The sequence below is a fragment of the Petromyzon marinus genome, chromosome 55 (assembly GCF_048934315.1).
Source record: "Petromyzon marinus isolate PM22_M1 ecotype Great Lakes invasive population chromosome 55, UKy_Petmar_22M1.pri1.0, whole genome shotgun sequence".
NCBI lineage: Eukaryota > Metazoa > Chordata > Hyperoartia > Petromyzontiformes > Petromyzontidae > Petromyzon > Petromyzon marinus.
In genome coordinates this window covers 6,985,082-7,007,215 of record NC_133721.1, presented here as the reverse complement: position 1 = coordinate 7,007,215, position 22,134 = coordinate 6,985,082, and the positions used below count along the sequence as shown (strand labels likewise).

The 22,134-nt window shown below is 49.8% G+C and overlaps 2 protein-coding genes across 10 annotated transcripts in view; one reads left to right on the top strand and one right to left on the bottom strand.

Moving 5' to 3' along the window:
* MCF2L2 (MCF.2 cell line derived transforming sequence-like 2) overlaps window positions 1-22,134 on the top strand; it is a 193,478-nt gene that overhangs the window by 83,752 nt on the left and 87,592 nt on the right. The window lies entirely within an intron of this gene.
* B3GNT5 (UDP-GlcNAc:betaGal beta-1,3-N-acetylglucosaminyltransferase 5) overlaps window positions 1,888-22,134 on the bottom strand; it is a 42,377-nt gene continuing 22,130 nt past the window's right edge. The window contains exons 2-4 of one of the 2 annotated variants that reach the window (XM_032975304.2): window positions 16,761-16,893; window positions 14,845-15,767; window positions 1,888-12,654 (exon numbers count right to left, since the gene is read on the bottom strand). In XM_032975304.2, the coding sequence (XP_032831195.2) occupies window positions 12,135-12,654; window positions 14,845-15,656 (1,332 nt within the window). In that variant the 5' untranslated portion in view covers window positions 15,657-15,767; window positions 16,761-16,893 and the 3' untranslated portion in view covers window positions 1,888-12,134. The remainder of the gene's footprint in view (window positions 12,655-14,844; window positions 15,768-16,760; window positions 16,894-22,134) is intronic. The other variant, XM_032975303.2, reaches the window with a different exon arrangement.

Here is a 22,134-nt window from a genome sequence, read left to right as displayed (position 1 = left end):
TGGGGGCAAGTGCTGTTAGCGAGCACCTATGACAGCCGGCACGGTGCACGGGCGGGTGGACAGCACCACGCCCGGCCGCCTTTGTCTCCCCAGCGGCGATATTTGCATACCACACCAGGTACTCATTTGAGGCTGAGCCGACCTAGGGGAGGCCCAGGGGTTCAAACACACACACACAGCTTGCATCTCAGGTGGAAATATTTACATGCACACGCTCACACACAAAAACACAAACGTACAATACAATGCTTGAAACGTACATGCAGATGTACCTTGGGGTTCATGACTGTACACGAGACGACAAACCAGACGCCACCTTGTAGCCAAGGCACTTCACGAAGAATGAACAACGGCACGACAACAACGCGTCTGTGAATGTAATGGCGGAGGTGGGGGTGAAGGGCATAGTTGAGAAGAAGTAATGGGAGCAACTCTGTGATGCTGCAGGGATTGGGTGAAAGCGACATTGATGACATAAAATGATGACAAATTTATTGAATGAATAGGGAATGAGTGATCGTGACGATTCATCGCATCGTGGTACACAAAGATCCCCTGTGTAGCCTACACGGGTTGTTGGATCAAGTGTTGTTAGCGAGCACCTATTAAGGCGTGCAAGGCGCAAGAGGGGAGTGGTGTGCCCAGGGCTGATGTTTGGACCCTGCAGCAGGTACTCATTTAAGGTTGAGTCGATTTAGGGGAGGCCCACGACCAGTTCAGATAGTTGTCAGTGGTGTTGGCCCTGAGCGGAGAGTGAACTTAGGTCACTGGATTTGCATTTGTGTGTGTGCTAACCGCACAAACAGCCGTACCTTTGAATGTTATTGCAAATGTAATGGAAAACCGTGTGCTTACAGATAAATATCTTTATTTTTCCTTATAAAAAAACTTTACAACAAAATTATTTCATGTCTTTTAGATCTCCATCATCTGTTTGTTTTTGTTTTGAATCCACAGTCAGCACAGTTTCAAGTAAAGAATACAAAAATCAATAACTTAATAAACTTCATGAACAATGTTAACGAATGAGAACTGTCATGTTAATCCTCACCAATTGCAACAGTCCAAAACCTCAACTCCACACAAGCCCTGTCACAACTGCCTGTCGGTGAAATGGCTGCCGCTAGGCCCCAAGCAAATCAAAGCAAAAGCCTAGGGGCCCCAAACAGCCCAAGGGGGCCTCAGATTCATGGAAATATACTGGTGCGTCAAAATGTCAGCTCGAATTTCGGGTCTTTATACACATTCAAAAGAAAAGCAAAGCTCGTCATTATAAAAATAAACTTGCTTAACTAATTTCACCTAATTGATAGAACGATTAAGCGATGTCGCTTGTACGGCTTGCACCCAATGCATGCTGAGGCCCCCACTTGGTGGTGGTGGTGGGGGGTGGGAGTCCACCACCACCTCTCCACCACCCCCGATGCGCCAACACCGCTGTGCACCACCGGTGATTTTCCTTTTCAGGCTTTGGCTTTCCGTGCCGGTGACTGCCAGTTACGAGGTCGCACTCACCGCACGCAAAGTGCTTGCCACAAAAGAACCGCATCAAGGATGCATGAACCATCATCATGCGAACTCTGGTCATTCTCGCAGCAGCAGCAGCAGCAGCAGTTTGTGGGTGGCCATCAAACAAAGACGGTCACCGCATCGCGCGCTTTCAGATGCGCTTCTGCGGCCGTCTGGAACGCTCTTCCTTCCGATATTAGGAAGTCACTGGAGCTGTGCACTCTTAAATCTAGATTGAAAACTGATTTATTGGGAAATCTTTTCGTGTTTAGTTTGTTGTTTGTTGCCCTTACCTCCGTACCTCCGATTAGCGTGGTTGCCTGCATACGGTGCAAAAGAAGTTCAACGTGCGTAAATAAGTCTGCAATGACCAAAGTGTGAATCTCATGCATCGCATTTTTATTTGAAAACAACAACAACAAAAAATCTCTGAACTCAAACTATAACCTGATAACCACGTATCCTATTGCAAACCGACTGTGTCTCACACCTCAAATCCATTGAAACAATACCCACGTCTTGAAATGCCTCTTCGGCTGCCAATTTGCCCAAGGTTTACACAAGAGCTGTGGAGAACGTGGAAGCTTTGACAGTGTGAAACTTGGCCTGGCCGCAGTTGAACAACGATCCCTGCTCCGAGTTTGGTTGCTTCTTGGATAAAGCTGTACGAGTGCAGGATCGTGTAAACAGTGGTTACCTTCTCTTACAGACAGAAAAAAAAAACATACGTTTTGCTCTACACATAGCACATATACATATGAATATCATAATTTAACACGTAGGCTTTCGCGACCAATGTCATCCATAAGAGGTTTTTTTTGGGGGGTTAGATCTGGCTGTCGCCTGATGAAGCTAGTTGTAATTACTGGCGAAACGTCGTACTCAAGTTGTAAATGTTGTGGCTTGGCTCTCCAACACACCGGTTAGTGCTGTATTAGTGACGAATTGGCCACGTTCTGTTTACGTGACAATCCTTTACTAGTTGGCTGTGTCGGGTGGTGGCGGGTTTTAACAACACATTCATTTATTTACGCGATCTAACCCAAAAAACTTCTATGATGGACGAATATCATAATTCAACACCGGAAGATATATTGCGAGACATCGCATATCCGACCGTTACATTTCACCCTGACCAATTTACGGCCCACACCCATGATAGTATTTGTGCATGCTGTAGCAGTCATATTCCACACATGTTCTATACCTTTTCACATATATTCAACCTTTTCACATATCCGTATATAGGCCTCAGTCTCCAGCGAGATGCATATGCGGCACATTGTACAATTTTGCCTGCAAAGCACCGTGGGAAAAATTCTCAGCACCAAGCATATGCCCCCCCCCCCCCTTGTCAAAATAGGCACTGCATCCATCATGAGCGCTCGACTGGCCTAAACTATCAATACTCCAAGTGCTGCCTTCTTACACTCTGTCAACAAATCACAGTGATGACCGTGGTATCATGTGGAGATGAATATCTCCGTATACCGCAAGAGGGTGAATAACTGCATGTGCATGCACTGTGGATTATTGTTGTCACTCTTGCACAATCGAACAACCAAAAAAGACTTGGGACTTTTAATGTCCTGGGGAAGACACGGCAAGAGATGCCATTACAGCTGCCTCCTCGACAAGGGTTACAAAATCCTGCGAACACTAAGGCAGGTGGAAACCCTGCCATGTACACGTCTCACCACTACTAGAGATCACCAGTACAGTTTAGCTCGGCTGCTCCGCCTGATTAAAGTATTCCCGTTTCACCTCTGTTAGGCAGCATCATCATCATCATCGGTATGGGGCAGCATTGCTTACACACCTCCGATTTCCGCACCCCTCGATCAGCACAGTTGGCGACGTACGGTTTGCGAAAAAAGTTCTAGCGTACATACATACACCCAATTGGCAGAAGTAATTGCAAGGGCTGTTACAGATAGCAGAGTTGTTGGGCCTGGGTAAGGAGGAGGTGGAAGCGCCAAACTTGTAACGTCTCAGCTACTATAAAATCCCTTCTCGCACTCATGCATAAAATAAATAGTTTGCGTCGGAATATGTTACTTACAAATCATGCCATTGAATTTGAATGCTGTTGATGCGTTCATGAAATGGTGAAGCGTCGCGTTCGCAGCCTAAACGCACATGACGAAACAACCAGAAACATTGCCGTAAAAAGCTGGATGTAAGCGCATCATGAGCAGCGTTATGATATGATTAATGCACAGGTGTCGGGGTGGAATGCAAGGGGATATCCAATTGAAGTCAATCAAGGGGATATCCAATTGAAGTCAATCCGTGTGACCAATCACGAGTTCACCTCGTTGTTGCAGAGGTTCACGGTTCGAGCCAGGTGGCCACTCTGGTTAATTAAACTACATTTTTGTTATACCAGGTAAGGCCCACTGAGCTGCTAAATAGCTCTTGTTTTTTCAGAAGTGAGCTGGCCACAAATGATAGCTCGAAAAAGTAGCTTATCATCGTGTGGAAATTTACAGCAGCCAAACACTCTAAACGCGAGACGTTGTTTCTAAACGTGGGGGGGAAAAAACCGGAGAACCCGGAGAAAAATCCACGCTTCCACGGGGAGAGAGAGAGAGACACGCAAACTCCAAATACACAGCTAGGCGTCAGGGTCAGCATCGAACCCACGACCTGCTGTATACCTGGCGAGGTAGTTGACATCTCGCCATCGTGGCTAATGCCGTCCGCTTCACAGTTGATGTTAAAGGTCCCGTGATGTTGTTCAAGGCGGGCGCGTCTCGGTCGGAATTTGAGAAATTTCCTCACGAGTCACTTTATTGGGCTAAACCACCGCAACAACGCCCTCTCTTCTCCCCTCCGCCTCTCGCTATTGGCACACTTTGCTCTGTAAAACGGTTCCCTTTCGCCAAGAACCTCGCGCTTTAAGAATAACGGGGACTAACCAAATGCACTGTCCGAAATGCTTCTCAACTACATGGTGCGGAGTTAACGTGCGAGTCTGAAAAGTAATATATTCAAATCACCCCTAAAACTTGGCGTGACGTCGACACGATTCCGTATGATTTCATTACACGAAAATAAATTGTAACAATAATGTGAACACAGCTTAAAATAAAATCAAACGGGTTTCATTTTATATGAGATACAGAATCCCAGTGCAATCCCCTGGTTAAATATATCATACATGCTCATGCAATTTAAACAGTTGCCTTCATCTCTTTTACGAATTTATTTTTAGTGATTTGCTTTCCGCTCCCACACTTTGCACTCCTATCGTGTTTTTTTTTGTGCTGTGTGTTGTTGTAACCACCTTCTGAGCCGCCCCTTCCTGGACATCTGTGAAAAGGAGTTTCATAGCTCATCGGATTTCTCCAGGATAAATACATATTATGAGTCTGATAAGTTTCTCGTTTTAAAGCTTTCGTGACTGCAGGGAATCATATTCTTGGTTCTTTCGGTAAAGTCACGTAGAAGGGACATAATAAAGTAATAAATAGAAAACAATAAAATTCTCACAACGTTTCGATTGCAACACAAAAAAAATATTGTTGTGGTTTTCACACCTGATGATGATTGCTTGTGTTGCAGTCGAAACGTCGTGAGAATTTTATTGTTTTATTTTGTATTATTTTATCATTTCCCTTCTACGTGACTTTACCAAAAGAACCAAGAATATGAGTCTAATAAGTCTTTACAAAACCCTTCCAATGTAGTACAATGTTTCGTATTATCTTGTTGTATTTATTAGTTCTTTATTTTTTAGATCACACGGTGGAACAGTTGTGCCAGCGGCTGGCACTGTGAACCCAACGACCCGATTCTCAGCCACAACAAACCCTTAACCAGCCAACGCTGACCAGCGTGGTGAAGTATGGTCTAACAACCCTCATCAACGCTGTGGCATGGGGAGGCCTTCCATCTAGCAATGGATTGACAAAGGGCTGTTGGTACATTTTCTCATGGTTAATGTTTATTTTCCGAACACACATCTGTAACCTGCAAAAATACGAATAATTATAAAATGCAAGATGCACAGATTATCACAAAACGCAGGGATTAACAGAAAAGGAAAGCGCACAGAACTGCAAAATAATGCAGCCGGGATCTTTTTGAAGACACATCTAGTCTAAGGAGACATCGGTTGTTTAAAAGAGAATGCTCAAAGTAGTTCCAACATACATGCAGAGTAATCTGGTAAAAACCTAAAGGTGTAGCCCTGAAATTGCTTGCTGAAACCACTGCTGCCAAGTGGGAGCACCTCGATGACTTGAGGGAGTTCTCCTCTCTCTCTCTCTGGAGGGATAGCTCCCTGAAATTGATTTGGCCTCATCCTTAAAACGTTGGCCAGGAATCTGATGAGCTACAAAGCTCGTCTTGTTTACAGACGTCCGGCACGGTGCACGGGATCAGGCTAACCACGCTGGGAGGCGATTGAGATCTCCAACACCGCTCGGCCCTGTCCTGGCAAAACTCCTGGTTTGGTGTAAACAAAGCGATCGAATAATAATAATAATAATAAATAAGTGGGACTCTTCGTGAACCATCCTGAAGGGAATTCCAGATTTCACATCCACACAGTGGAGGTTTCGTGTCCGCGTTTGCAAAAAATCTCGCCACGACGTGGCGCACTCTCGTCAGGTACTGTTGGCGCAAAGCTGTCAAATTTACAGAAACGTCGAAAAATATTGCTCAGGCTGTGCGTGTGTATATATAAAAAAAAGCCAAATGATATATACAACGTGAATAAAATTATACATTTTGCACATTTTGTAAAGTAAAAAAAACCGAAACATTCAGTAAGTGACTCGAGGACCCAGTGAGCGTTTTAAAATTCACCGATGGTCGTCAGCACCGCCGACTCGCACGCGCTGCAGCGACCGATGCAGTACAGGAACAGCGTCGCATATCCGACCATCAACAATGCCGTGTAAACAAACCCTGCCCTGACCAATTAACCGACCCCACACACACACAGGGCAGTATCCGGGCACGGACGGTGCAACTGTTCTGTTCTGCGGGCGTTCACACGCACGTGTAAGCGCGCTCCGATCCTTGAGCACGTTCAATGACTTCCGGCGCACAGAGGAAAGCCTTTCGCCGTGTTTTGACTTTTATGTCCAACCGCTATATTTGTGCACGGAGTAACTGTACGTGAACACAGACGTTCACACACCTGACCGTCTGTTCACGTGTAGCGTAGTTCACCAGCGAGCCGGACACGCTGCTACCTTGTGCTGCATTTTTGATTCTCCTTCCCACTCCCCTACTAAGCTGCCATACATACCGGGATTGCTACACCCCCCACCAAATTCCAGACAACCACGACATCCCTCGAGGACTCTCGTGAGTTCTAAAGTCCATTTCCCAAGGCGTGTTTATCTTTTTGGCACATCTCAGCAAACAGCATTCCACCAGGAGCGTCAGAAAGAGCCACAATCCAGCTTCAGGCACATTGACGGGCACAATAAATAACAGGGCAGGCAATTAAAGTATGCAAGCTTGGGGGGACTGCGTCTAATACCGAGGCTACAGTTATTGGTGCTGTGCGTGTACCAATTCTTTTAACCGGTCCCGGGCCTCCCCTAGGTCGACTCGGCCTCAAATGAGTCCCTGGTGTGTACACATCGCCACTGGGGAGACAAAGGTGGCCGGGCGTGGTGTTGGCCGGATCGTATACCGATCCGGCCTTCATAGTTGCAGAGCTAACAGCACTTGCCCCAATAGTCTGTTAAGGCTACACGGGGGATCTTTATCTCTGTGCGTGTACGTGTGTGACCGTGTCGTGTGTACGTGTGTGTGTTTATGCGTATATAGGTGTGTGGGGAGCCGTACCGTAGCAATAACCACGCTCTGCTACGAACCCGGCGACCCGAGTTCGATTCCCGTTAACGGGCAACACCAGCGACAATTAAATTAACTGGTCCTGGGCCTCCCCTAGGTCGACTAAGCCTCAAATTAGTACCTAGTGCGATGTGTAAACATTGCCACTAGGGAGACAAAGGCGGCCGGGTGTGGTGCTGGCCACCCCACCGTTTCAAGTGTCGTCCATGCCTTAACACGTGTTCGATAACAGAACTTGCTCGAACAGTAGGAGGCTACACGAGGGATGTTTTGTATTTGTGGATGGTTGTGTAAATGATAAATGGAAGGATGCATCAAAATGTATTCATAGATTGAACCGATTCTTACGCTCATGGTACAAACATCAGATCGCTAAATGTGGAAATTAAATACTTACAATTTATACAAATTATCTGCTCATATTACATTGAGGCAAACGCATTGATTAAAACTGCACAGTGTAGTCGAAGCAAACGAGAAACAATACAAACGCAATGGTAAAAAAAAACGAGAGCACATTGATTTTCTTTATACAATCGCGACCCCAATTTGCAACTATCCATAAAATAACGATTTAACTATGAACTAACTTTTTATACTATTTTTTTTATTTTACCAGGTAAAGGCCCACTGAGCTATGTAGCTCCTTTTCAGAAGCGACCTGGACACAAATGACAGCTCGACAAAGTGGCTTGTCACGTGGAAATTTACATCGGACAAATAGTCTTAAGCGCACGTTTCGAAATGTGGAGTGGAAAAGCCGAAGGACCCGGAGAAAAATCCACACCACCACGGGGAGAGAGACATGCGAGCTCCAAATATACAGCAGCAGGCATCAGGGTCGAGGTCGAGCCCACGACCTCCTGCATATCAGGCGAAGCGGAACACATCTGGCCACCGTGGGGGTCAATAACTCCTTGATGTGTTTGTGTGTTCGTGTGTTCGTGTATATTAGCGATAGTGTGGCGGTTAGCGCTACGCTGCGCTATGAACCTGGCGACCCGGGTTCGATTCCCGCTCACGGCCAACACCAGTGACGATTATCTGAACCAGTCCCGGGCCTCCCCTAGGTTGACTCAGCCTCAAATGAGTACCCGGTGCGGTGTGTAAATATCGCCACTGGGGAGACAAAGGCGGTCGGGCGTGGTGCTGGCCACCCACCCCCTCGTGTACCGTTCCGGCCTTCATAGGTGCTCGCTAACAGCACTTGCCCCTACAGTCTGTTAAGGCTATACGGATGATCTTTATCTTTATATATATGCTTTTTCTATACCGTTATCCTCTCGTATATTCATTAACGGCATTCTACCGGTATCAGAGTCTGTCAAGTGGCTGCTGCATGTGACTGATTAGTCCAGATAAATGTCTGGTGAGCGTGTGCCTTGGGTGATACTTAATGAAATTCCGATGAGACCCAGAACACTGTGGTTGGTGATGGTGGTGGTGGCAAGCAGTGATGGTGCTCGCCATTTCAATTGGGGGGGCCCATAAGCAGATAATTAGGGGGGGGGAGAGATATAGTTATCAAGAAATGTAGACAAAAAAGATGTAGTGAGACGATAGCGGAGAGATGCAACAAAGAGAGACGCAAGAAATTGTTTTTATTTAGATGTCCATGTTTTTCTTTTTAAGAATCCGGGGCACATTGAGTTGCATGGGGACCCCCTGGTCAATACTTGGGTTAACAGAGCGATGGCTTGTGCCAGACAGACTGAAATATGAAAACCTTCCAATTTTTTTTTTGTCATCGGCGTAGTCGGGGAAAAATGCCGCATCACAAACTGGTATGCGGCACATTTTGTTTTTAAAGTCTGCAAAGGATATTTGCGCGTTTATGGCGAGCCAATGCGCGTGCCGTGTGCGCGCGTGCGTGTGTGTGGGCATGTGTGTGCCACTTATTGGCGGTTTGTTGTTGTAGCTTTATGGGAGTATCCAGGGACAGAGTGGTGGTACGGCAGTGCGCTGTGAGCTCGGTGACCCGAATAAAATTTGTGGCCACGGCAAACTTCAGGGGTGAGCGCTAATTTTGACCAGTCCTGACCTCCCCAAACGCCTATTTCCTTCACCAACTAACACGGACCCAGGGTAGTTAAGTATCGTTTTAAAAACTAAAAACCCATGACTTGGCATGGAGTTTTTTGACAAAGGGCTGTACAATTATTACTTCATTATTATTACTGTGTATGTGAGAGTGCCTGCATCTGTGCGTAATACAGTTTAATGGATGTGCTTGTGTGCACAACGTATACACGAATGTGTCTTTGCGTGCGAGCTTCCCTATAAACATTTGGTGAAAAATATCTTTCGCCAAGGGATTCAAGAATAATGGGTACGCTCTTCAATACCTATTTCATTGTTTTCCCCTGACCTAGATCAAAGTGAGCTTTTGCATTACCAATCATATTTTATTTATCTAACCACTCCTATAAGAATGTGCAGACACACTCATTTCGCATCTGGAAACTCACCGATCAAGGCAAACACACAACCCATTTTTTGGAACACTCTCAATAACGACAATTTCAAAAAGCACGTGCAAACGAAGGCAAAGCGCTCGATTATACTCCGTGTCTATACACACACACATATGGCTATGTGAAGGCTCATTCAATAAATAATTGTTCTGTAAGTCACCGGTGGAGAGAAAGTCAAACACCTAAGCGTAACTATGGTATCACCTGCATTGTTAGTGCATTGCTGCTGATACATCGAAGGTTTGGGTGGCCCACTTCAGAGCCGCAACGTCTGTTTGCCTACTGCATTGCATTTCTGTGCATTTGAAAATTACCGGGCCGCCTAGCCAGGCACCTAGTTCACCTGGCTTTGAACATTAACCATTTTTTTCTCACAACTGGTCGTTGAGCCCCTTGTGGTTATGGTTACGCCTTCCGAAATGTACGCCTCCAACGCGTTCTTTAAATGCCCATAGCTGCCGCGACAATGAATTTGTCCGCAGATGAATTCTCTCGATGGCCAAATCGCAAAGGTCGCGGAAGCTTAGCAGGGTTCAAGCCTGGGCAGATGGTGGCTGGATAGGCGACAACTGTGCAAAACAGGTGTTATAGGCTTCTGGGAGGCGTATGGTGTCAAAATCCAATGCCGCGCTGTAAAGTCTACGTCACGATGCCGTCAACGAACCGCACTGGGCCGGCATGGTAAGGGTATGGGTCAAGGAACCTCCTCATCATCCAGCAGTAGATTAACAATAATAGCTGTTACACGTGCATTGCTGTATCGCAGTGCTGTACTTTATCAGAGTAAGTCAGGCATCTCAAACATTGACTCAAAACTACCAAAAAAAACCACCCCTCGGCTGAACCCATTTTCAAAAACCTGTGGTTAGAACACCTGGAAATTCAAAGTTTGCGGGATCGAGCGTTGGTTGCAACAGTTCAGCGAATGGCAGAAGCGAGAGATGGCAAGGTGCGTGCTCTACCTTGTGACCCCTTTCACCCTCACGTCTAAACCTCATGTAAACGAAACAAAACTTTATTTTTTTTATTTTACCGGGCAAGGTCCCACTGAGCTTTGTAGCTCTTGTTCAAAAGCGGCCTGGCCACAAATTATCGCCCAACGAGGCGGCTTGTCGCGTGTAATTTATAGCAGCAGCCAAATACTCTAAACGCGTGACGTCGATTCTAAATGTGGAGGAAATAACCGGAAGACCCGGAGAAAAATGCACGGGACCACGGGGAGAACATGCAAACTCCAAATACACAGCAGGCATCAGGGTCGGGATTGAACCACACGGACCTCTTGTATACCAGGCGATGTAGTTAACATCTCGTCGCCCTGTAAAACTTGCAAACTCTTGACCCGCCCCGAGCACGATTGTCGACAGGATGTCCCGCAGCTTTCATAAACTTTGTCACGTGATGTGCAAATGAGCAGCAAGCCCTCTGTCACCGCCTTAGGTTGTGGACAAAGGAGGAGCAGGAAGGGGGTGGCCCCTTGTCGTGCGAGGGCTGGAGTTTTCCGAGTCGGCCCTCCGATACAGAGATCATGTTTTATGGCTTTTCAGCAAACATCCGCACAGAGTAGCATTGTGCCAGTGCTCACGCATGTACGTGCAAACATGCGTGTCGTGTAAGTGTGCAACCCGTGTGTTTAAAGTGTAGTGTGTTCAGTGTTTTGCCGTTTCCGTGTCCGCATGTCGCCTACGCTGTCCGCTTTCGCGCATCTGTTTGCGTGCGCTGTGCGCACGTGTACGCTACGAGCGTGAATGTGTGCGTTATATACACTATGGTTTCATTGACGACCTATTCACATTCGTGAGCGTATCCTGTAGACACGGCGTAGGTGCGCGTGTATTCACAAATTCCTGAAGACGGCCGGTCAGTCGCGATGTGTTCATGAGCAGCCCTGAGACAGTGGTCAAAATTCCATATTCCTATGGCGGATGACCGATCTCGCGACATCACTTCAACATTCGTTGACCCTCGCAACGTTCTTCTCATCGAATTCACCTCATAGAGGTGAAAGTGACGTTGTTGATCGTGACACGTATGCGAAGAGGTGACGATTGTTACGGCGATGAGCGACATTCGTGGTGATGACGATGACGAGAGGTAGGTGACGATCATGATGAAAACGATGATGGCAATGACGATGACGACAACAACGCTGAAGGCTGCGACGACGGCGGCGGCGGCGGCGGCGGCGTGTCGACCGAACCGCCGGCCGCGACGCAAACTTCAACCCAACCACGAGTCGACCGCGTTTCCCCCCGTGCACATCCCACGCACGTGCACAACGGTCACGGACCTCCGCGGGCGACCCGAGCCTCCGCCGCCGCCCGCCGCCGCTCAGAGCGGCATCGCGCAGGGGTAAACGACGTGGACGAGGGGCAGGTTCACCAGCGCCGCGTTCACCACCCCGCACAGCGCCCACCGCGCCGTCGCCGAAGCCGCCCCCCCACCGCCCCGGCGCCTCGCCTCCGCGGGCCCCACCACGGCCTCCTGCCACAGCGTGGCCATCTCGCCGGCGCCCACGTGGCCGTGCGAGCTGAGGACGCGCTCGCGGGCGCACGGGTGGCGCACGGCGCGGCCCTCGCCGCACAGGAAGGGCTCCGAGCGAGGCCGCGGGGAGCCGGGGATGCGCGACGCGCACACCCCCAGGAAGACGTCGTCGATGTAGAGGTCGCGGCGCAGGGTGAGCGCGGCGCGGTAGGCGCGGCGCGCCAGCCCTGCCGACACCACGTAGGCAGCGCCCGCCGTGTAGTCCGGGTAGGCGGGCAGCGGGTAGATGTCGGTGGGCACGAAGTACTTGCTGGAGCGGGAGCGCACCGGCGGGGCGCCGCGGTGCACGTGGCCTACCCAGAAGTCCCTGTCGAAGGCGGGGGGGGGGGGGGAGGAGGGGGGAGGGGTGGAGTTGGCCGAGGGGGGTGGGGGGGTGGGGGAGGATTTTCGTCATTTTTCGTCATCGTCGCCGGCTCGCGCTTTGGCACGTGCTATGCGGGGGGCCGTTGGGGTCGGTATTCGTTTTTCTCGAGGCTTTAGGCTGCATCTGGGTATCGAATTTAGAGTGGAAATCCAATAATCCGTGTTGATATGGGGGAGGGGGGGCAGGGACCATTGTATGTGTGGATGCTGGACTTCTTTCGCACCGTACGCAGCCAACTCCGCTAAATAGAGGGTGTGCGAAAGGGGTAAATTACGAAAATAAATTGAAATATTCAAATACGGTGGAGACGGTGAGATTAGACTGTGACCTACATGATGGATGTGACAGTGCAGCGAGCGATAGGGACAATGGGAGACTGATGTGTGCACCACGTGCTGCAAGCGGTTACCTCTGTTAGAATTTCTTATTTTGATCTAAGTCTGGCCAATGACGACAACCTGTGGCGTTTTAGCCAAGGCCTCCATCTGTGGATTGTTGTCATTCTGTTCGTCTAGTTGTCTAAAGCAGCCAAAGATGTCGTACACCCTTGAGTTATTAATTGTTAGTGTGAGGAGCACAATTATGACCCTCTCCCGATATTATCTGGCCGGTGAAAAATGTTACGTACATGAGCAAACCGCACGTCCTTTTGACGTGACCGTCCATCCGTCTCCAGCCAGCCAGGAAAAAACTTGCATTCTTAAGCAGAGCTCCGTCTCTGCCCACCTTTCTCTTGCCTGGTCTGTACTGTAGATGCAAATTTATCTTGATTTCTCACTGTCTGTTTCTCAATTCCCCCGTCTCTACCCACTTCCCTCCCCACTGTATCTCACCCACTTACCTCCCCGTTTCTCTCTCTCTCTCTCAGCTCTCACCCTCGCTCTCCGTATTCCCACCTCTCCCTTTCCCATCTCAATCCTTCTTGCCCTCTTCTCCCTTAATCCTCCCTTCCCACTGCGTGTTGCCTTCCAGCGCTCTCCTCGGTCCGTTTTGCACTCTCTCTCCTCTCCGTTTCGCACCTTTTATCTCTCTCCCTGGACCCCTTCTCCTCTCCATCTTTTCCTCCCCCCTCTAACTTTCTCTCTCACCTCCATCCTCGAGCTCTCGTCCTCACCTCCAGTTCCCCCCCCCTCCCTTACCTCCAGCCCTTCGTTTTCATGCAATATAGTGGCACGAGTAGGAGAGTGGGATGCACACGTGGGTGGGTGGGGGTGAGCCGTGATGTCAGCTCGACGCACGGACCCGGCTCACTACTCCGTGGGACGCGGGCGACGTCACCATGCAGATGTGCGTGGTGACGTCGCCACCGAGCATGCTCTGTTGGGAGTGTGGCATCCAGCCAGGCAGGAATAAACCCAGGTCATCTGGCCTAAAGACATTTTACTCGGGTAGTACGATATACGTGGTGGCTATGTACGCCTGTAAGCCCAGCGCAATGGATGTGAAGGCTGGCGAATCACATGATGATGTCAAACCCCTTTCTCATGGACGCCTCTTGTGGTCACCATCTCCTGCCTTGTTAGGGAAATGGCAGTACGGCAAGTGGATTAACTTTTATCCATTCGGGGATTGTGCTATGATGAACAGCCATTGCCCGACACATCGCACACTATTTATTTATTCCCTTCGAAGGCCTACAGTGTTGTTGGCGAGCTCGATTATTTTTTGATTGTCCGGGGATGGAGCGTTACGCAGCCCCCATCCGTTGCGCGTGCGATTGGGTTTCCCCGCACGTGGACGCTCGTTTTAAAATGGAGTTGGCCAAATGTCGCAACGTAGGATCACAGAGATCGGGCAAAATAGCTGACACCCCGGTTTCTGGCCACCTCCAAACGTCGCCCGCGGTTTCCCACAAGCGCCCGTGCCAAAACTGCACGACGTTACCACCCCCACCCACCCCCCCCCCGCCCCCCCAAGACGCAGTGGAACATACGTGGCGCTTAAATAAAATACTATTATTATGATTCTTGTCTTTAAACTGCGTGTTCCTTGAGAGTGTTTTCGGCACTAACTCCTTGAACGGATTGAATACTACTGGGGAGCGGGCGGGTGGGGCACGGGCTCACGTGGCGCTGGAGGGCACGGGGGTGCAGCCCGTCGCGGGCAACCCGTAGCGGGCAACCCGTCGCGTACCTGGGCACCTCGCCTCCGTTGCTGCGCTTGACGCCCAGCAGGTACCGCACCACGTTGGGCGTGTGGATGAAGACGTCATCGTCGACGCTCATCACGAAGTCGGCGTGCGGGCAGAAGCTGTCCACCCAGCGCAGCTGTGCCACCAGCTTGGTGGTGAGGTTGTAGAAGTCGTCCACAAAGTCCTCCTGCACGATGTCACCGTGCTCCGCGTCCTCCTCGCGGAGCCGGGCCTGCAGCGCCGAATTCACTCCGCCGCCGCCGCCGCCGCCGTCCTTGGGAAGCCCCACAATGAACATCACCCTCACCATCCCGCGCCCACCTTTGCCACCTTCGCCACGCGGCTCGCCACCGTCCGACGCCAATTCCGATTCGTGGCCAACGCGCCGATCGCCAGACGTCCCGCGCGTCGACCCGTCCGGCCCGAGGGCCTCGTGCGGCCGCCCCCACGTGGCCCGGATCGCGTCGCGCCTTTCGCGATTTCCCGGCGGCGTCTTGACGAGCGCCAGCAAGAGCACCGCCTCGTCGGCTCTCCCGCACGCGTCCGGGTGGTTGATGAGGTAGGCGTGCGTGTGCGGGAAGCGCGCCATCTTGTCGGCCGTGCCCAGCGCCTCGAAGTCGTTGATGACGTAGCGGTACGAGTAGGACACGATGTGGCTGGCCACCGAGCTCTCGAGGAAGGTCGTGCGATACACGAGCGCCACGCACACCAGCAGCTGGATGACCAGCAGCTGCAGGAAGCGCTTACGCCGCTTGGTGATAGCGGTCGCCAACTGCTGGGGCCAACTCGGGCAGCCTCCAGGGAGGAGACTCATCCCGCTTGTCGTTTGAGGGCAAAAGTCGAGAAGTGGATTCGACTGTCTGCCCTGGTGTTGTGTGTGGAGACACCGCAAGGCGTGATGTAAGTTTTGCAAGAATGCGGTTTCCTGGAGGAGACGGTGGAGGGAAGGGGGTGAAACGGGGAGGAGGAAGCGTGGAGAATGAGACAAACGTACATATGTTGAACTTCTTTCACGCCATACGTAGCCAACCGTGCTATGTATGTATGTTGAACGTCTTTCGCACCGTACGTAGTCAATCGTGCTATGTATGTTGGAACTTCGTTCGCACCGTACGTAGCCGACCGTGCTATGTATGTAGAACTTCTTTCGCACCGTACATAGCCAACCGTACTATGTATGTCGAACTTCTTTTGCACCGTACGTACGTGGCCAACCGTGCTACTCGGAGGTGCGGGAGAAGGACAACAAACTAAACACAGAGAGCAGTTCTGAAGAAATGAGTGGCGGTCATTCTGCCAGGAGTGCCGTGTGCAAGCCATTGCAGGGCTTGGCTGATCTTGAGGTGTACTGGTTTTTAGATGCATAAACTCAATATCCTGTTATTAATTTACAATAATTGCATTTCCTGGTATGGCCATCATTATAAAAGTCAACTTTGTTTCCAATTGGACCGGGCTGCTTGCAGACCTTTAGTCAGGTCTGGAAATCCCCCAATTAATTTGGCAGCCACTGTTGATGACTCACAAAGTGGCACCACATTTTATCTCACCTACGCCAGAGGCGGAGTGAAGTGATGGGAGTTTCATCGCTGAAGCCAGTCTCATACGATCGATCCACTGCACCAAATCGTAAAAGGAAAGACTTCCAATTTGTTTTGTTAATGCCATGTGTTACCTCCGGCATTAACACCGATGTATGGGCACAAATAAATGTTACTATATCTACACCAAAATTACCGTTGCCTGCAGCGTGTGTTACCTATTATCTCAATCATTCTGCAAAACATCCAATTTTCTGGATAAATTCCTCCGGTTCATAGTTTCTTTTCCGCAGATAATTAGAGTGGACCCAGATGTAGGATTTCCAGATATGGAGGTATAACATACCAGTAGCTATCATAGAAAGAAAAATATATACCTCACAATTCCTGAAGAGAGGCGTGGGTGGGGTGATCACAGCCAAACAACTGACTCAAACTGGGAACGTTTGAATGTCCCGTGAAGACTCTCCAGGTCTCCCAGCCACAGCTGTCTCAACAAAGAGGACTAACCTGGGGGGGGGGGCGGGGGGGGGGGAAACAGATCAGGTGGCTATGCCACCACCCAGAAGCGGCAGCAATATCACCCTTTAGTCCGTATTCACTTAGTAATCAATTCACTTTTTGAGGAATTATTTGTGGGGCGGGCGGCGGGAGAGGGGGGGGGGGGCTCAGGTAAAATAGTGCCGCCCATATTGACGTGGATAAGAGGAGTTCACCTTGTTCCGATAACACTTTGGGGTGCGTGCAAAAACATTAGATTTTTCCTTATGTTTTTCTGCTATAGGGTGGGGAAAAAAATAAAGGTAAAAGCGCAGGGCTACAATTGCTCGCTCACACCACCGCTGGCAGAAGGGCCTGCACGGCAGGGAGCTCCCTCTGGCAGAGCTCCCTCTCGCGGGTGTTTTTTTTGCCTACTCTTCCACGGTGGCCAGGTGTCTCGGCAAAGGAGGTGGGCATGCCCACCACACTTCACCCCGCCGCACCTGCGAACCTGCCGATTGACGAACTGCGTGGTACCCATTTAAACTGGTGGGTGGACATAGACAGAACGTGCCGGGAGGTCTGATCAAACCAGCAACCTCTGGCACGCAGGTCCAGTGCGCTGCTGACCATTGCAACCCGGAGCATCCCTTTCTATCACGGAGCAGCGTCCATGGTGACAGCTGGCAAGTCATATTCTTAACTCTTTCGGTAAAGTCACGTCAGGTGATGACGACCGTTTGTGTTATGGTCGAAACGTCGTGGGAATTTGTATTGTTTTATATATATTTTATTATTTTATTGTTTCCCTTCAACGTGACTATGAATTACTGCAGTCACGAAAGCTTTAAATCAAAAGCTGACAAGTCGTTTCAGCCGGCGTTCATGAACCACCGCCGATGCTTAATTCTCATTCGTATTTTACTGTGAAAGATCTGTAGATGTTGTTTTATAGCCTGTACTAGCGGTAAGTACCCGGCTGTTGCTCGGGCGAAAAAGACAGACACACACACATCGACTTACACACAGACATCGACCAACACACATAGAAACACATCGACTTACACGCACACACACTCATATGGACTCACACAGACAGACATTGCACTATCACTACAGCAGTGCATACCGCCTGTGGTGGTAGGTGCTATTAATACAGCAGTGCATACTTTGGTGGTACCTGCTTTCCCTACAGCAGTGAATACTGGGGTGTAAGTTGCTATGATTACAGCAGGGTAAGCGACAGTGGTGGTACCTGATATGATTACATCAGTGCATAGTGACTGTGGTGATACCTGCTAGCACTACAGTAGTACATGCTGACTGTATAGCAGTATATATGGAATCTATAGCACAAAGTATAAGCAGCCAGAGTGCCGTGGTGAGGCCTAGTCCCGTGCAGAGCTCCCGGGCTCGCCTAGATTTCCCAGCCCGCCGAGGTGTGACCTTGGCAGGCTGGGGGCTGGGCCGCTCCCCCCGGCCACGCGACAATAATGGCATGTAAGTGCTATAATAATTATATGTAGGGACTCTATAGTAGTTTCAGGATGCATTGGGGTATCATTGGGGTATCACAGGTGGGGTGGGGAGAAGAGGATATCGCACTGTGAATAATTTACGTGTTTTGTGTGTTTTTGCTGCATGTGTAAGGCAAATGAAAATTAGTGGCGATTTGTGTGTGCTTTGCTAGGGGCAACCCATGTGAGTAGTGCCAAGTGTAACGAGATAAATACTTATATGACTAATTTGTGGCGCGTGTGGATTGCCAGGGGTTAAGGTAGTGGGCACTGTGCACAAGTGCAGCTGGCTGCGCTGTCAGCCCTTACGCGGCTTATAAGGGAAATAAATAACTAAGAGATAAACAAATTAAATAAATTATACAAAAATCGCCAAAAAACGCTAATTTAACTCATTTAAATGTGGCGGATGTGAAAAAGGGATTAGCCTATTCCCACCGCGGGGCTGAGGGCGTGCTGGCTGGCAGATTTTTTTTTCGACGTAAAACCCCACACCGTTCGACAGCCAAATCACTCGCAAGCGCGTGCGCGGAGACTTATAAAAAGAAGAAAGATGTATTGTGTGTGCGTGTATACGCGGAAGTGGTAGTGTAGGGGTTTAGAACACTGCGCTACGAACCCGGCGACCCGGGTTCGATTCCCACTCACGGCCAACACCAGTGACAATAATCTGAACCGGTCCCGGGCCTCCCCTGGGTCGACTCGGCCTCAAATGAGTCCCTTGTGTGGTGTGTAAACATCGCCACTGGGGAGACAAAGGTGGCCGGGCGTGGTGCCGATCAAACACACCCTCGTGTGCCGTTCCGGCCTTCAGCACTCGTCCCAAGTCTGTTAAGGCTATTCGGGGGATCTATTGTATTTGTCTTTGATTGTGAAAGTACAATGTGCCGTCATAGTCGGCATCATCATCGTCACAAATTACACTCCCTTTGTGTCTCTTACAATGCGCGAGTGCTCAAAATAAACACCGTGTATGTTCAAGGACATTTGAGCAGCCTGCTTTGTTGATGCAAATAAAAACCCGATGCCGAAGTAAATCGAAGTGTAGGATAGTCGGGTGGAGTAGCAGCAATGGTCAAGCCAGTGCTGAATGAAGGCACTACACATCAATGGGCATCCTTTGCTCGTACGTGCGATTTGTGTCCAGTTTCCTCCCACATCTCGAGGCACGACCCCATCAAAAACGCCGGTCTTTAAAAGGCAACTCCGTGGGATCGCCATCGGCCATGATCAATCCACTGCTGGATGATGGCTTCCCATCGCTGCCAGCATCTCTCAAAGTCCTGCAATGTAAGGCATCCACCGAGGGTCCGTACTTGAACCGATGTCATCGCTCCGCCTGGGCGGTGGACGTCCTCGCGAAATTGCGTTCCATTCCCGGCACATGGCACGGATTAACATCGCATCGCAACGGATGCGATCCAGGTGAATAATAATGTTGACACCACAGGTATCAGGTGTGTACACGACACGTTATTTGTGTTGTGCAGCATAGAATGGAGCTCTGCTAATTTCTATTGGTTTAACTTATACCCACAATGCTCCACAGCAACGCATGTTCAGTTTGTATTTTGGGGAATCCTACACCACGTCGACCGCACAAACCATGGCAGTTGCTGATACCTGATGCACAAGTGGAAAAAATTTTAACTATCCGGTGTGTGCGACTGTGGTCATTCAGAACTGACCGTACAATTTTGATTTAAAGCTTTCGTGACTGCAGTAATTCATATCCTTAGCTCTTTCGGTCAAGTCACATTGAAGTGAAACAATGAAATAATAAAATATATATAAAACAATAAAAAATTCTCACGACGTTTCGACCATAACACAAACGGTCATCATCAGGTGACGGTCGTCATCAGGTGACGACCGTTTGTGTTATGGTCGAAACGTCGTGAGAATTTTTTTTATTGTTTTATATATATATTATTATTTTATTGTTTCCCTTCAACCTGACTTTACCGAAAGAGCTAAGAATATGACCGTACAATGTATAGCGACGCAATGCCCCGATCCACAAATGCGAAGGAGACATCGCAGCGATGCATGTCGCGGGGTAACTCGCTTGACCACCTGAATGTGAAATTGTAGCCGTTGCAGAATATTTAGAGGATGTGTAAGACAAAAGTCCACTCGGTGTGCGCCAGATTAACTTCCTTGTGCTCAAGTCGTATCACAACAGCGGCAAAGGACTTGATCCACACCATCGATAAAGAGCCAGAGTCAGTTAGACCAGACAACTCTTTTTTTATCGCAGTGAGCAGGTAAAGAATTGTTATAATAACAGTTGACATATACGATTTGAAACTTCCACAATATAGGTTTTTGTGGGTTATATAGCGTAAATATAAATGTGTCGTTAAAACCGCCACCACCCGACACAGCCAATCAGTAAGGTTTGTCACGTAAACAGAACGTGCCAATTCGTTACTAGTACAGCACACCGGTGTCCTGTACTAGTAACGAATTGGCACGTTCTGTTTACGTGACAAACCTTTCTGATTGGCTGTGTCGGTGGTGGCGGGTTTAACGACACGTTTACGCTATACAACCCACAAAAAAAAACATATTACGGATATTGGTCGCGATAGCCTACGTGTTAAACTAAAACATGAGCAATAATGTTTCAGGCTTGTGACCACAAACTCGCAAGCGGATCTAAACTCGTCGCATGCACATTTTTCCGCAGTTAATTCCACAAAGATACTGGAGAAATAACAGCGGTCTCCCTTACTAAGATTCCTGCACGCACTTGCAACTGTTGATCCTCTGATGGAGCCAGATTAACGCGAAGTTCTGGTGCCAGAGTGGAATCTTTATGTGTGTGTGTGCGCGCGCGTCTTTCTAAACTCGTATTGTGAGAGTAACTCGATACGTGTGCACCGTATATACCTAGTAGCAGTTGCAAATTACTATAATACGACGAATTTTTCAAGTGTCCAAATACCAGAGGGCATCCTTCGAGGCAAAGCATCCTTGTGAAAAAATGCACGTGAACAAAGCCAAGACGCCACTAGTCTCAAATAAATCAATTCTACATTTTTCTCAGCCCCCAAAGCGGCCTGCTTTAAAGAGAGAGAGAGAGTGAGAGAGGGAAAAAACCCGGCACGGTCTGGCCGAGCCCAAGAGACTGTGGAACTGGTCTGATTACTCTGCACGTGCTGCCGAGTCGACACCAACCCCCCCACCTTTTACAACTAATTTGCTGAGCAATGATTCAACATTTCTATAGGGGTGCGGGGGGGGGGGTAGGGGGCTGGTGGAACGTGGGGGGGGGGGGCGTTGAGACGTTGGGGGGCGGGTGGGAGGGACGTAGAGGGGGGTGGGGGGTCGGGAGGGACGTGGGGAGGGGCGGTGGTGGGTGGGGGCGTAGAGGGGGGGTGGGTGGGGGGGGGCGTAGAGGGGGGTGGGTGGGGGGGGGCGTAGAGGGGGGTGGGTGGGGTGGGCGTAGAGAGGGGTGGGTGGGGGGGCGTAGAGAGGGGTGGGTGGGGGGGCGTAGAGGGGGGTGGGTGGGGGGGCGTAGAGGGGGGTGGGGGGGGGCGTAGAGGGGGGTGGGTGGGGGGGGCGTAGAGAGGGGTGGGTGGGGGCGTAGAGGGGGGTGGGTGGGGGGGCGTAGAGGGGGGTGGGTGGGGGGGGGCGTAGAGGGGGGTGGGTGGGGGGGGCGTAGAGGGGGGTGGGTGGGGGGGGCGTAGAGGGGGGTGGGTGGGGGGGGCGTAGAGGGGGGGTGGGTGGGGGGGGCGTAGAGGGGGGT